This window comes from Nomia melanderi, chromosome 2 (assembly GCF_051020985.1).
Source record: "Nomia melanderi isolate GNS246 chromosome 2, iyNomMela1, whole genome shotgun sequence".
NCBI classification, from domain to species: domain Eukaryota; kingdom Metazoa; phylum Arthropoda; class Insecta; order Hymenoptera; family Halictidae; genus Nomia; species Nomia melanderi.
This window is the reverse complement of record NC_135000.1, coordinates 6,515,436-6,531,464: the sequence shown is the minus strand read 5'-3', so window position 1 is coordinate 6,531,464 and position 16,029 is coordinate 6,515,436. Positions and strand designations below refer to the sequence as shown.

General features: G+C 35.4%; 1 protein-coding gene across 1 annotated transcript in view; it reads left to right on the top strand.

Annotated features, from left to right (window-relative positions):
- LOC116425041 (uncharacterized) overlaps nt 1-16,029 on the top strand; it is a 90,647-nt gene that overhangs the window by 13,943 nt on the left and 60,675 nt on the right. The window contains exons 2-3 of the mRNA XM_031972263.2: nt 13,018-13,219; nt 15,297-15,414. Of these exons, the coding sequence (XP_031828123.1) occupies nt 13,018-13,219; nt 15,297-15,414 (320 nt within the window). The remainder of the gene's footprint in view (nt 1-13,017; nt 13,220-15,296; nt 15,415-16,029) is intronic.

Below are 16,029 nucleotides of genomic sequence, written 5' to 3'. Positions count from 1 at the left end.
TGGGTTTAAGAAGATAATTATTCAGAAAAAGGGTTCCATTAACGGAATTATTAATAAAATACAAGGCAATTTCACTGAACTGCGTTTTCGCGAAATGCAAACATTTCAAGATGTTTTTATTAATACCCGTGTGTATTTTGTTAAGTAAACGTTAGAATTCATTAGCAATTTCAGGATTACACGCGGTACGCGAATTTTTCAATTTATCTTTATATTCCTCTGTATTCCCTCGTACGTTTCTTCGAAGCCACCGTATACAGTCAGCCCTACAAATCTACATTCGCCTGTCAATTTTCAGGGATTTAAAAATAAACAATATATGATATCAACACTTCGAACACACTCGTTTGTATTCATCAGTTAAAATGAAACAAATTCTAATAAAACTACAATACCTCTTTTCATATCCATTCCCTACAAAATACAACTGAAGTCGTAAAACAAATTCTTCGTACAATAACTAATAATAATAACAAACTTCATTCACCCCAAAATATCTCCAAAAATTCCGCATCAGATTTCACGAAACTTTCTGCAATAATTAATAATAATAACAAACTTTGTCCACCCCAAAATATCTCCAAAAATTCCACAGCAGACTTCACAGTATTAAATCCTCAATTCTCTTCAAAATTTCCCAAATTTCAGCTCATAAACAAATAATATCAATGTATCAACCTAACACAGGATTCCTAAAACACGAAACTTCCTGCAATAATTAATAATAACAACAAACTTTGTCCACCCCAAAATATCTCCAAAAATTCCACAGCATTAAATTCTCAATTTAACTGTCTCTTCCATTGAAAAAATTAAAAATTCTTCATCCACCATTTTCTTCTTCAAAATTTCTCAAATTTCAGCTCACAAATAAATAATATCCAACATGTAACGGATGTATGGAAACTTTTTCGACCGACTGTGCACGTAAGAAGGGATTTTGGGTATCAGTGTACCAACATCGAAGCGAATTGTCTGATAACGTGGCAAGACTGATTGCAGAATCAATCCCAGGATGACCCTATCGTTCCGGAATAAACGAAAACCCGATTATTACATAGGAAAACCATTTTTTTCCCGACGAAAGGTCCGTCGAAACTTGGCAGGCAGTAATCCACCGCACTCTAGACATTTTAATTGCGAATTCGTAGCAGCAATTGCGGTCGACGAGAAAATTGCATCTGATAAAATCGCGGGCATTAATTATCCGCTTTTTATTAAAGGTATCGCGACTGGCGGGGCAAAAAGAGACACGTCGAATGAAGGTGAACAAAGCTCGTTTTACCCTCCACTAATTTTTTAGCATTCTCCATGACTGAGATGAAAAATTTAGCAAAAATACTGCGTGGATAATTAACGGTGCCAAGAGTACTAATAATGGCATAAATGAATCAGATAAATTTGAGGGAGTATGTTTGTTAACAATTTCCTTGGTGTCGGTGAATATTGGATAAACAATGATTAATAAATTGGTATAGCTAATAATAATAATAATAATAATAATATGAATAAGTAAGGTAAATTTGAAGAATTTATTTATAAGAATTTGAAAATAAAATAATCAATAATAATAATCGTACAATAAACTTGAAAATTTCCTTTGAAGTAAGTTACTAGATGTTAGTGGATAGTGAATAATTACCGATTTGACTAACAACAACAACAACAACAATATTAATATCAACATAAATTTGAAACTTTGCTTTCAAATAAGTTACTAGATGTTAGTGGATAGTGAATATATTGTGAATAATTATCGATTTGGCTAATAATAATAATAATATAAATAAATTTGTGAAACTTTTCGTTAAATAAGTTGCCCGATGGTTTTAAATAGATGCAAAACACCTGCTTGGCAAGATCAATAGAGCAGTTTCGTAATCTTGGGGAATATGTTATCGTCGGAATGGGGAATAAATGGCGAGAATCTTCCCCACGGGAACTCAGCAATTTCGTTATCCCGGGATTTAAGGGATCCTCTTTTTTTCCTTACGGCGGGAAGGAATTAGATGAGAAAGAAAGGAATGTCAACGTGAGGAACGGCAGAACAAACAATACGATCTGTCGTCTGTTAATGGATATAGAAGTGGACATAAGATATCGTTTATGGTAATGGACGTAATGGTATCAATTGATGTCAAATATATCTTTTTTTAGTATCAACGGCGGCTTCTCTGGAGTATTGATTGTTTGCACTGTCAATGATCGATTGGACGGGTAATATTAGCAGAATATTGGTGGAATTGATAAAATGTTGTAAAAAATGTTTCGTGTATCAGCAACACGATCACAGAGTATTTAGCGAGTATTAAATTTCAATCATTGATCGAAAGAAAGTGGCAATAGTAAATGTCAGGAATATAATTATTATTCTATCAAAATGATTAAATGTCCATAGTAAAGTAATTGATAATTAAAGATTATTAAGTATTAAGAATTAAGATGTTAATATTTACTGATTCAACTGTTATGAATATTATATATCAACAACAGTATCAGTATCGATTAATAAAAATTACGAAATGTCAATTAGAAACAGATTTAGAAGAAAAGATAACGGAGAATATAATAAGACTCGAACTTATGAAGTATAAACGGAAGATGGTCAGTAACAAAGTCATCAATAAATGTTTCTCAACCATTAATACCACATCTGCTCTCAATTCTCTCGTAACAACCGAATAATCTCCACTTATCCTAGCTAAGAGACAACCATTAATCTTCAGACCTTCCATTAATCGAAGTCGACTATCGATATCTAGAACCAATACCATAGAAATTCCCTTGATACAGTAGAACCGATATTCTCCAGTTCTTTCTCATTTCTTCTTTTTTATTCCAAGTTTAATTGACACCCTCATTAGACAGTATAGCAATTGTCTGTCTTGTAGAATACTGTAAAATACAATAAATAAATAAGTAAGTGTAACAAGTATCTCTTTGAACCAAAAACAGAAAAACAATAGAACACTCTCCACAAAAACACCAATCCTTAATTCAAAGAAAAAAGTAACAGCACAACCATTTCCATAAATACTACACCAAAAGTTACCCTCTCATTACAACTGAAACTTTCAATATCCAGAAATTCCATGCAAATCCATTCACCACTCAAAGTTGAATTTTTTCATTCTCAAATATCGAGATAAATCCGTTCACCACTCAAAGTTGAATTTTTTCATTCCCGAATATCGAAACAAACCCGTTCACCACTCAAAGTTGAATTTATCTATTCTCAAATATCGAAGCGAATCCATTCACCACTCAAAGTTGAATTTATTCATTCTCGGACATCGAGGCGAATCCTGTCACCATTCAAAGTTGAATTTTTTCATTCCCGAATATCGAGGCGAATCCTGTCACCATTCAAAGTTGAATTTTTTCATTCCCGAACATCGAGGCAAATTCTGTCACGATTCAAAGTTGAATTTTTTCATTTCCGAATATCAGGATAAATCCTGTCACCATTCAAAGTTGAATTTTTTCATTTTTAAACATCAAAGCGAATCCTGTCATCATTTAAAGTTGAATTTATCTATTCTCAAATATCGAAACAAATCCGTTCACCACTCAAAGTTGAATTTTTTCATTCCCGAATACCGAGGCAACAGTGTCTAGTAGCCAACGAGGGCAGAAACAGAACGAGGGTTAAAAAACGTCGTTCTACAAAGGCTGCATAATTGGACGCCGCGAGGACCTTTCTCGCAGCGTCTTCCCAGAAACTTAATTCACCGAGTTCTCCCTTTCACCCTGCTCCAGGTGGTTATATACTCGGGAATCGCAGTCCCGAGAGTCCCGGACCGGCGACAAACAGCCCGGAGCGCGGAATAAATTATCCGAAAACGTGAGGCAAAGGTCCACGCGTTAAACCGCCTCGGTTAATTTCATCCCCGCGACACGAACGCGGACTCCATTATGGATAGAATAACTCCATCTCATTGAAAATGAACAAATATCTATGTTAGAATATGAAACACGCACCAACGAAAACGTCGATCGCTTGCAAAGGGTGAAAAGAGTCTGTAGATCGGTCGACGTTTATTATACCCATCAGTTGTAGTGATGGGTTTGAGTGTTCCAAAGTTTCCAGATACATATTACACTCGAACGAAAAGTAAGAAAGGCTCCAACCCATCACTTGTAGCGATGTAGCGAGGTTGTAGGTAGTTTGTGGTTAATACTGTGGATTTTTTTATAGATGGGGCACGGGGTGAAAGGGTGATGGATTGAATGGGATCTATGAGTGTTTTCATTGATGATTTTTGCGTGTATTTTGTTTTTTGTGTTTTATGTTTTATTAACCCTTTGCATTCGAGAGGTCACTCAGTCACCACTTGATTTGACACAGTAAAACTATAGAATGTGATGTTTAATGTTAAATTTTGTATAATGCCTCGATACATGAAACGTTGGAATAAAACAGCTTTGTTCCTCAATGTACTGGTGATTTCTGTTCGAATTAGTCTCGAAGAACATCATCTTTTCGTAAAGAAATGTTAAATATTTCTTGTAAGAAACATCCGAGTGCAAAGGGTTGACAGGTATTATTATATTACCTTAAACTTTCTAAATTGAAGTAAAAGGTGAATCAATGAAATTCGATGAACAGTTTCCCAGAGAGAAATTCACGAGGAGTTTTTCTGAATTCTGTTTGCCCAGGCACCGTGTTGAAATTGTTTAATAAAGAAAGCAGCCCTTATCTCAAGGGCTCGCGTCGTCTTCGCGCTTTAACGCGCCTCTCCAAACTCATTTTCGCGTAGTCAGCGCTTCGCCTCCCTTTTCCGGGACTCCATCACCCCTGTCATCTCTGTCTAACAGTTTCTTTAAGGTTACACACGCCTCCCTTTCGCTATTTCTGCTCAGCATGACTCAGGCAATATTTATTTTACCCACCGTTGCCTTTTGTCGCCCATTTTCCCCTAATCCCGACATGCCACCGAACTGTAGGGCATTCGGTGATCAAATGTTTTCGAGATCACGAGATTTCTCCCTGTTTTCTTATTACAGCGGCGTTCAAAAGTTTCCGCCAGATTGTTTATCGAATTGAGTCGATGTGCAGCTGTTATTAATGCAAAAGGTACTTGCTAAAGGGATCTCATTTCTAAAATCAATAAAACAATCTGATTCACAGTTTGGAAATAATTAATTCTCATAATTTTAATGATTAAATAATTTATTTTAGTAACTGTAATCATTAAATCATGTTTCAGTAATCTAAATCACTAAATAATTCAGTCTGATAATCCTACCTCTGCAATCTACGAAAAAGAATCCAATTCACAGTGACAGAACAATTATTTTGAATAATTCCAATCAATGAATAATTAATTTCAATAATACCACCTGTATAATCGATAAAAAATAATACAATTCACAGTCGCAGAACAATTACTTTGAATAATCCCAATCGATAAATAATTTATTTCTATAATCCCATATCTACAATAAAAGAAATCCAATTCACAGTTAATAATTTTTATGAAATCAAGTAAATAAATAATTTATTTTAACAATCCCATCTCTACAATCAACAAAAAAGAATCCAATTCACAGTCAATAATTATTTCTTATAAATCAAACGAATGAATCATTTATTTCCACAATGAACAAAAAAGAGTCCGAATCACAGTCAATAATTATTATCTTCAATACTCCCGGTGAATAAACAATTTATTTCAACAATCCCGCCTCCACGAACCAACAAAAGGGTATCTAATTCGCAGTCGTTGCATTGATTGTTGGATCACACGTTGGAACAGGCTAGCGGACGTGTTCCGCTGTGATACAAGGCTACCTGTTCGCCACGAGCGACACGTGGACGTGGCTGGCCGGCGATTAGCTGAATAAATATGAAGCGCGACGGCCGAACAACGCCGTAATTAGGATTCTCCACGGGGAAGACACACCAGGTGCCCCTGTGGCGGCGAAGAAAATACAGTTGGCCAGCCAGGTCTCGATCGATACGCAATTAACGTCGGAGGCCTGCGGGACAATAGAGCCCGCCCTGCGACAGGGATAAATATTTGTCGCTATAAACAAACGCGTGCAACGTGGATGATATTTTTATTTGACGGGGGCTGGGCCTGGGATTATCGAATAGTACGCTTACGTTTTCAACGATTCGTACGATTCTCTAGTATTATTTTTGTTCTTCGCCTTTTTGATGTTTCGATTGCAGTATATTTTAATTTTGGTTATTGGTTCACTTTTTTATTGAAGTTAATTGATGTTTTGGTTTATTGTGTGTTTGGTTTTATTGTTTAGTTGTCCAGTTTGAGGTGGTTTAGTGGTTTGGTGGCTTAGTGGTTTAGTGGTTTAATGGTTTAGTGGTTTAGTGGTTTAGTGGTTTAGTGGTTTAGTGGTTTAGTAGTTTAGTAGTTTGGTGCCTTAATACCTTAGTTGCTTAGTATTTTCGTATTTCAGTTCCTTGGTATTTTAGTACCTTAGTGCCTTAGTACCTTAGTGTCTTAGTATCTTAATGTCTTAGTACCTCAGTGTTTTAACACCTTAGTAAGTTAGTATTTTAGTATCTCAGTACCATAGGAATTCAATTGTTTTTACAGATTCTCAAGTGATCTTCGATGTTCTTATTATTGTAAACAATTCCAAAATCGATGGTTCTATGTCTAATCGAATATACAAGTAGTCGAACTTATAAATTAACAAAAAATTAAGCAGTCACTATGCTACGCTGACACCTTTCTCATCAATGTCGCAAGGAATTTACGGTATTTCATTATTCATAAATAACTCCTTATCGGAGCACAAAAGGTAACGTAAGTCTCAGCAAACTCGATTCGTTGATCAGAACTGAATAAAAAATGTCCAATAACTTTTCCCGTCGCGATGCATTCTCCTCGAGTAAATCGGCTTTGAATATGCAGTACTCGTCGAACACATAATATGCAGATGACGCGCGAATACAGTTACGAAATTCAAAGCATATTTTACTCAAGAACGAAACCCTCCAGAGAAAAACCGTACTTCACGTTTCTCCTTCGTTTTCTTTTTACAAAGAATCCTGTGGTCGCAAATTCATTTACATAAAATCACTCTATAGTACTTTTAATCCTTTGCTTTGTAATAATGTGTCAGACTCGTGGCGAAAATTTTAAACAATGTGTAACAGGCATAAATATTGATGAATTCTTTTGAATTCAAATTAGATATTCTTCTTCTTTTACCAATTATTATACTATAAACCGAAGTATATTAGTAGATTAGTAGTTTAGTAGTTTAGTAGTTTAGTAGTTTAGTAGTTTAGCAGTTCACTAATTCAGTAATTCAGCAACTCAATAAATTAATAGTCTAGTAGTTTAGTACCTTAGTAGTAGTACCAACCATAGTCGAAAAGTAAATCTCAGAGCAAGGAATCGACGCAATCATTCAAAGAATCCATAAAACATCAAATTGCAGAAAACAAAATGAAAAATCTCGTAATAATATCCCTGCTTCTTTTCCAAGAGTCGTTCGCGAAAGTTTCCATCGCCCCAATAATTTCATAGAACTTTATAAGTCTCTCAAGTATAGTTTTCTTGAAAAAAGGACAGGAAAAAATGAAACTAAACGGACAATGGACGCGTCGTCGAAGCTGCGACTGATCAGGCTAAAGTACTGCGAGAAACTATGCGATCCGACGGAGATGAAAGGCACACTTTCAACTGTTCATAAAACTGAGAACCCTGGCGTAAGCGCACCTGTTGACTGAACAGCAGGAATCAATACGTCTCCGCGTAGGCGGAAAAAGCAGAAACTTTCGAATCGGCCACGAGTTGCCGTTCGACGATTCTGCCGCGCAGCTGCCAGATTTTCCGAGGACTTTTTCACCGTTCGGAAACTCGATTTTCGTGAACGTGACAGATTTGATCACTACTGGGAGCAATCGTCGTTTTCAACGGGATGGCCCGCTGGATAGGTTTCGAACGATGTCACGGGATTTTGTAACTGTTTTTGAAGTTTTGCTACCGTTAACGCGTTTTCCACGTGACCGTAAGTTACGCGAGATCGTCGATAAAAATGTGTTCGATGGTTTAATGGTGACAATTAATAGCGAAAAAGGTTTTATCGCTGTGTCTGACTAGTGACGGGGATTTCTACTGAAATGCGTTTATAAATTGCTGTTTGGTTGAGGTTGATCTGATGTAAATTTATCGTCGTGTGATCATTATGTTGTTTAATATTGTGTTAAACTGGGTGTTTACTTTAAGTAGAAATAGTCAGACATGGTCAGGCATTGCGTTGATGGATTTCATATTGCTTCAATGGTTGATAGTAAAATGAAGCTTCGTGAAGGAAACTGTTACAATAAATTATTCGTAGCAAAAAGATATGGCAAAGTGTCACAAGTAGAAACAGTTAGCTGTGGACATACTAGATACATTACAACTGAAATTCCAGTAATTTTATATCAAGATCATGAACGATCGCAAGAAAACATGAATTATATATAAACTTCTCGAAGTATATAATTTATACGAAATATTAAGAAATCTCACACTACTACAAGTAGATCAAGTCAGCCATAAGCTCTCCACTTCAATAAACACAAATTTCTCAAACAAACTACAGGGTAAAGTAAACTTTCCCTTACACTCTTCTACAACTTCCACGCGAAACAGCTTCCAATTTAAAAGTGAAATAAGTCAGAAGTCGTTTGAAGTAGAATTGGTCAGCCATAGATAGACACTTTACTCTGTCACTACATTTTTGGATTGCAGTATATGTTGATTTTGTTTATCGGTTTCTTTCTTTATTGAAGTTGATTGATGTCTTGATTTATAGTATATGCTTCGTTTTATTGTTTAGTTGTTCAAATTTTTAGTGGCTTAGTGGTTTTGTAGTTTTGTAGTTTTGTAGTTTGGTGGTTTTGTAGTTTTATAGTTTTGTAGTTTTGTAGTTTTGTAGTTTTGTAGTTTTGTAGTTTAGGAGTTTAGTAGTTTAGTAGTTTAGTAGTTTAGTAGTTTAGTAGCTTATTATTTTCGTACGTTAGTGTCTTAGTATCTTAGTGCCTTAATACCTTAGTATCTTAATATCTTAGTATCTTAGTACCTTAGTGCCTTAGTGCCTTAGTGCCTTAGTGCCTTAATATCTTAGTATCTTAGTGCCTTAGTACCTTAGTATCTTAATACCTTAGTGTCTTAGTACCTTAGTGTTTTAGTATTTTAGTGTTTTAATACCTTAGTATCTTAATATCTTAGTATCTTAGTACCTTAGTACCTTAGTGCCTTAGTACCTTAGTACCTTAGTATCTTAATACCTTAGTGTCTTAGTACCTTAGTGTTTTAGTACTTTAGTGTTTTAATACCTTAGTATCTTAATATCTTAGTATCTTAATACTTTCGTGTCTTAGTACCTCAGCGTCTTAGCGTTTCTCTTATTTTCGAGCATTGTAAAGCAGTCTCCAGTATTTATCTTATTCTTAACAATTCCCAAATCCACTTCAATCTCCTCCAAATCGAATCACCATTCTACCACGATTCCCCACACGTCACTTTCCAAGATTCCCCATAGCGAATTCAACCCAATAAATAGGGGATCAAGCGAAAAATCACTGCAGGGACCCGGACAAAAGGGAGCGCAAAAGGAAAACTATCCCAGGGAGCGTTTAATTATTTAGAGCGCTGCTCTGCCGTAAGGTTATTAATGTCGCGGTGAATCGAGTTATCGAACGAAGGAGGGAAAATTGCCGTGGAAACTCCCGCGGAAGGCGTGCGCGCCCTTAAAGCGGTACTTTGCTTGACTTCTTTCCTTTGGAGTGCGCGGAAGGCCTTGGCCGTACCCAGCACCACCTGACCTTTTTTTTCTCTTCGCTACTGCTCTTCCTTTTTTTTACGCGAATGATTTTCTCCAACCAGAGAAGAATTACGTCCTCGATGACATGGAACAGCGTGGCCCCCAAGGGCTTCTATCAATGACAGCAGCCACCAGTAGAGCTGTTCGCTATCACGCGTGTTACGTAAACCGAAAAGGCTTCGACTCTCTCTTCTTTTTTCATTACTTTCTAACCCATTTCCTGCACCACCGGTCCGTCGTGTTCGTTCAGCTTTCTTTTTAGCATTTTGTTGAATTCATGGGCGAGGTTTCATGCACGATGACAGGATGTTTTTCGTTTTGTAAATATTCTGTGGATTATACGTGTAGTATTTTTTTGTATTTTTCTTTCTTAGTGCTTTGTTGAAATAATTTGTGAGGTTTTATGCACTATGACAAGGAGTTTATTGTTCTGTGAATATTCTGCGGGTTATTTGTGTAGTATATTTTGTTTTTTTTAGTGCTTTGTTGAAGTAATTTGTGAGATTCTATGCGTGATGACAGGAAGTTTTTCGTTTTGTAAATATTCTGTGGATTATTTGTGAATTTTCTTGTTTTTTTTAGTGCTTTGTTCAAGTAGTTCGTGAGATTTCATGTATGATGATAGGAAGTTTATTCTTTTGTAAATATTCTGCGGATTATTTGTATAGTATATTTTTTTTTGCTTTGTTAGTGCTTTGCTGAAGTAATTTGTGAGATTACATGTGTGATGAGAGGAAGTTTTTCGTTTTGTAAATATTCTGTGGATTATTTGTGAATTTTCTTGTTTTATTTTAGTGCTTTGTTGAAATAATTTGTGAGATTCTATGTGTGTTGAGAGGAAGTTTTTTGTTTTATAAATAGTCTCTGGATTATCAGTGCAGTAGTTCTTTTTTCTTCGGTACTTTGTTGAAACGACACGTGACATTCGCGGTGATACGAAGTTTATTATTTTATAAATACACTGTGGATTCTTTGTGTAGTACTTTTTTATTTCTTTTTTAGTGCTTTGCTGAAGTAATACGTGAGATTTTATGTGCGACGAGGATGGGGAGGCTATTCTATAAGTATACTGTGGAGGATTATGTAAATTTGAACGAGGATTGTGATTAGGAGAATGGAAGTATCATAGAAAATGACTTTTTCAAGAAACACTGAAAATAGCATTAGATTCTAGATGTTTTCTATATTATCTTCTTTTTCTTAACTGAAGCTTGATTCTTATTTTAACATTGCAACTGGGGCGACTTTAAAAAAAACTGTCTGGGGACATTGTACGATTGTCAGAGCATGATTTCGATATATCTGTGGCGCGATATGAAGCTCGGAAACATCTTTGTCTCGTATTTTCACATTTCGACAAACGCTTTGGTCGGAGGGATGAAAGGACTTTGAAATTTTGGGTTTCAAAAATTGAGCTTCCCTTTGACGTACAGAAAAAAAATCGAAACGTACCTCGATGTTATTTAATAACAAATTTTACTGGTGACAGAAATTCTAAAAAATGATTTCCTTCAAAGTGCCAAACATTAATTGCTTTCGAAAATAAATTTTGTGTAAGCCATTGAAATGTTTTTGTTAAAATGTTTTCTGATAAAAGTAATTTCGTGTAAATTGTGTAATGTTCCGCGGGAAAAATCTTATAAGTTCCCAGCGAGAGAAGGAAATTATTGTAAATCTTGATGTAGGCATTCCTCATGGGAGAAATCGTTTCGGAGGAAATCACATTGAAAGTGTACCACGCCGCACGACTGACTTCTCACTGTGTATAACGTAAATACCTTCAAACTAGTTTCCCTCTGAAAAGAATCTCTTTCTCAAGAAAATTTATTGCACATTCTTCCTTCGGTTACCTTTCTCCTTGGATCTTAGAATCTGTTCACAGAACTACATGCATAAAATTATAGATATTTTTTCAGGAACAATAGTATACTTATATAAAAGGAATAAATAAAAATGTTTAATCGTTTATGATTTCCTGAAAGTATTATTATTGGGTAAAAGATATTATTTCTTTGCTGTTTTATTTTGTTTGAGGAATAATAATTTATAGATTGAATTAATAATTAATGAAAATGTTTGATTCTTTATGATTTTATAAAATTAATATTGTTAAGAGGAAGATGTTATTTCTTTCTAGTTTTATTTTGCTTGAGGAATAGTAGTTCATGAATTGAATTAATAAGTAATAAAGATTGTTAATTGTTTATGATCTCTTGAAAGTATCATTATTAAGAGAAATATATTAATTCTTTGCAGTTTTATTTTGACCCTAGAGTAACAATTTATTCATTGACTGTTTCCATAATGGTGGAAAAATTTATTATCCAAGGAAAATAAGATGAAGCACGAGGAAATAAGGTAGAGAATAAAGATATTGCAACACTAGGATTTACATAAGTACGTTTGCATAAGTATCCACGGTCCAGTTGTTACAGAATGAAAGGCAGCTGCAACAAACATGTCATTAAAGGAACAATTGCAGACATTACAAGGATATTAGAAGCACACTGTAGAATTCTAGCTATGTATGAATAATAACGTTTCAATGTTTTCAAAAAGTTACACGAAGATAGAATGTTCCTTTAGTTTCAAGTCCTTTCATCTAAAACACAAATAATTCTCTAAATTTCAAATAAATAAATTTTCAAATTTTAAATTCTCAATATTACAAATTTTAAATTCCCAAAATTACAAATTCTAAACTCTGTAGAATTACAATTTCTAAATTCTTCAAAATTACAAACTCTAAATTCTTTAAAGCCTTAAATTACAGATTCTAAATTCTTTAAAGTCTCAAATCACAGATTCTAAATTCTTCAGAATTACAATTTCTAAATTCTTCAAAATTACAAATTCTAAATTTTTTAAAGTCTCAAATCACAGATTCTAAATTTTTCAGAATTACAATTTCTAAATCCTTCAAACTTACAAATCCAAAGTCCTACAAAATTCAAAATTTTTAATTCTATGAAGTCTCAAATCACAAAATTCTAAATTCTTCAAAGTCTCAAATCACAGATTCTAAATTCTTCGGAATTACAATTTCAAAATTCTTCAAAATTTCGAATCCAAAGTCCTTTAAAATTCTAAATCCTGTAAAGTCTGAAATCACAAATTCTAAATTCCTTAAACTCTCAAGTCACAACTTCCAAATTCTTCAGAATTATAAATTTTAAATTCAGCGAAATCACGCTGCTAATAAAGCTGAAATTCGTTTATTTTCAGTCTGTGGGAATCGAAGTAAGGGTAACCAATGAGTTACCCACGTCGGCTGCGGAGGACAACGTCGGCAAAGATGCAGCACCCCCCTGGACAACGATGTCAGTCCCCAGCAGTCGAACTACGCCTCCAACCCCGACGAACCCGCACCCGCAGTACTTGTCGCCGCATGTTTTTCAAGGGCGGAACTCCCTGTGCTCCGCCAACGGTAAACTTCAATTTCCCTACACGCGTGCAACCTCTCGCTCCCATATTGGTGAATCATGTCGTGCATCAGAGATTGCTCGAAACAGGTCACAATCCAATTATTTCGAAATATTTCAACGTATCAAAAAGAAACAATAATAACGGATTTTCTGGAAACCAATCCTCCCCAATCCTTGATCAGAAATCTTCTCTAGAATTATTTGCAATATTGTAATTACCTTATATAAAAGTATAACTTCAAACGTTTCCCATCGTTTTCCATTAAATAAGCAAAATAATCTATAATAAAATTACTATTGAAACTATCAAATCAATCAAAATGATCCACATAAAATTTCTACAAATATTAATACACTTTTACTTTTATAAGAAACTACTAAATTCACTAATACCAAAAATACATTTCAATCATTTCATAAGAAAAAATACCAAACAAATTAACTGCTTCGTAATTACAAATAACACCAACGAAGTAGATGACTTGATGTTTCGACCATACCTCGAGAATTAAAGAAGCGCCTTTGTCACAGGGGAAAATTTATTTTTACTAAAATGAACGTGACTTTTTTACGTGTTTCTAATTTAGCTGAATGTTAACGTTAACCGATGTCGCCGTGGATGGAAAAGGCGCGATGTTTCTCTAACGAGGAAACGTATTACCGGGCTCCGGTGTTCTTTTACCTTTGCAATACCGGCGGAGCGAATTTTTGTCGCAATTATAACTTTTTCAGTAGGAATGCCGCGGGAACGGAGTCGAATTACTGACGGATTCCGAATGCTTTATCGAGCCGCGAGCCACGACAATGGTTAAATCTATTTTCAGGTCGGTTGGCTATCGTTAAATTCACTCCCGCGGATATAAATGAAAAACGTGTTGAATCACAGCCATTCAACATCCGTTCATTACGTGTCCCGGAAATATCGCCGATCCGCTGCATTTAAAGGATCACGCATTCCACCGTGCTTCGTTTAGCCATTCTTAATTGTTCCATTGTGCCTTCCATTAATTCGTTGCTCACGGACGGTTAACGTAACAGAAGTTCGCTGAAGTAACCGTAACTTCCCTGACAATTCAATTAATTTAGTGGGCAACTAAGGGATGAAGGACAGTCGAGAGAGAAATTTTAAATTGTTTACTAAGCTTCTGAACGAACTCTGCAAAATTGTTAATTATAGAAGTTATGACTGTCGAATTTTTCTGGTTAATCAACTTTGTAAACGGGTTGCAGTTTTATAATTATATTTGAGTTACGGAAATTGTAGGATTGAATTTCTCTAATTAATAATTTGGCGAATTCCATAATCTCGAAGGCAAGAGAGAATTTTTAAATTGCTTATTAAGTTTCTGAACGAACTGTGTAAAATTGTTAATTATAGAAGTTGTTACAGTCGAATTTTTCTGATTAATCAACTTTGTAAATGAGTTGCAGTTTTCTAATTACATTTGAGCTACGGTAACTAATAGGTTGAATCTCTTTAATGAATAATTCAGTGAAATCCATAATCTCGAAAGGTTAGAATTTTGTAACCATCAATTCCTGGTTTCTGTAGATTGAAAGATTATTTATCTTGCTAATAATATGCTAACTTCTGTAAATGCTAGATTGTTAATAATTTCCGTTAGAAACTCGAACGGTTCGTCTAACGAATGTGTTTTAGAAGCTCGAAGGGTCACATTCGTCTAATTACTAATTGACCAAGCTTTGTAACCTCGAAAGATCAGATTCTCCTGGTAATTAACCCTTCGAAAATCAGAGGGTCAAGCCGGACTAATAACACGCCGGACCTCGCGAACCCGGGGATTAGATTTCCCAAAAAATTATGATCACCCACGGAAAGATTACTCGATCAAAACTTTTGCCCTGAATAAGCAAGGAAATTGGGATTCCACGTGTAACTACCCTGCGGGACCCGTCAGGTCGGAATTCACCGCCATTACAGTCCCTAGTCGGCAATCTGTTCAAATTGATTCCTGCTCCCCTGCAACCTTGCTCCAGGGTTCGCATTACCCAATCTCTGGAGATGGCGTGGTCCTCCCGCAGACTGTACCTAGATCTTTCATGGCATCGTTGTTACAGATTACACTTTGCGAAGACGACGGCCAATGACGCTGCGCATCGGGCCACGTTTGAGCCTGCCGAATAAAAGCACATCTGCCCCAACAACCACCACCGACGGAGAATGGCCGGCTATCGGGTAAGTGATGATTCTCGCTCTTCCATTACAACGAAGTCGATTTTCTGTCCGAAACATGCTCATTTTAATTCACTTCCGAAACTGAAAAGTTTTATCTCGCACACTATACTACAAACTCCTGCAGCAACTTTGAACAAGATCAAGTTATGAATAAATAAACAAAAATTTCAGAAAGATTCTCATTTTTAAACAATCTACCAATTGCAGTTTGCTGCTTCACCTGTAGTAAGTGATGATTCTTGCTCTTCAATTTCTACGAAGTCGATTCTCTGTCCGAAACATGCTCATTTTAATTCACTTCCGAAACTGAAAAACCATAATATCCAGTTTTATGTCGCACACTATACTATAAACTCCTGCAGCAACTTCGAACAAGATCAAATTATGAATAAATAAACAAAAATTTCAGAAAGATTCTCATTTTTAAACAAACCTACCAATTGTAGTTTCCTGCTTCACCTGTAGTAGATAACGCAGATCTACTATCTAGGCAAGATAAAGTAGAGCACTGTATCTAATCGCATACCTACCATCGACAAGGTAGCATGTTAGAGTTAAGTACCTGTATCTGATATAGCAGGTAATCGTTAATAAGTGATCGACGTACTGTCAGAT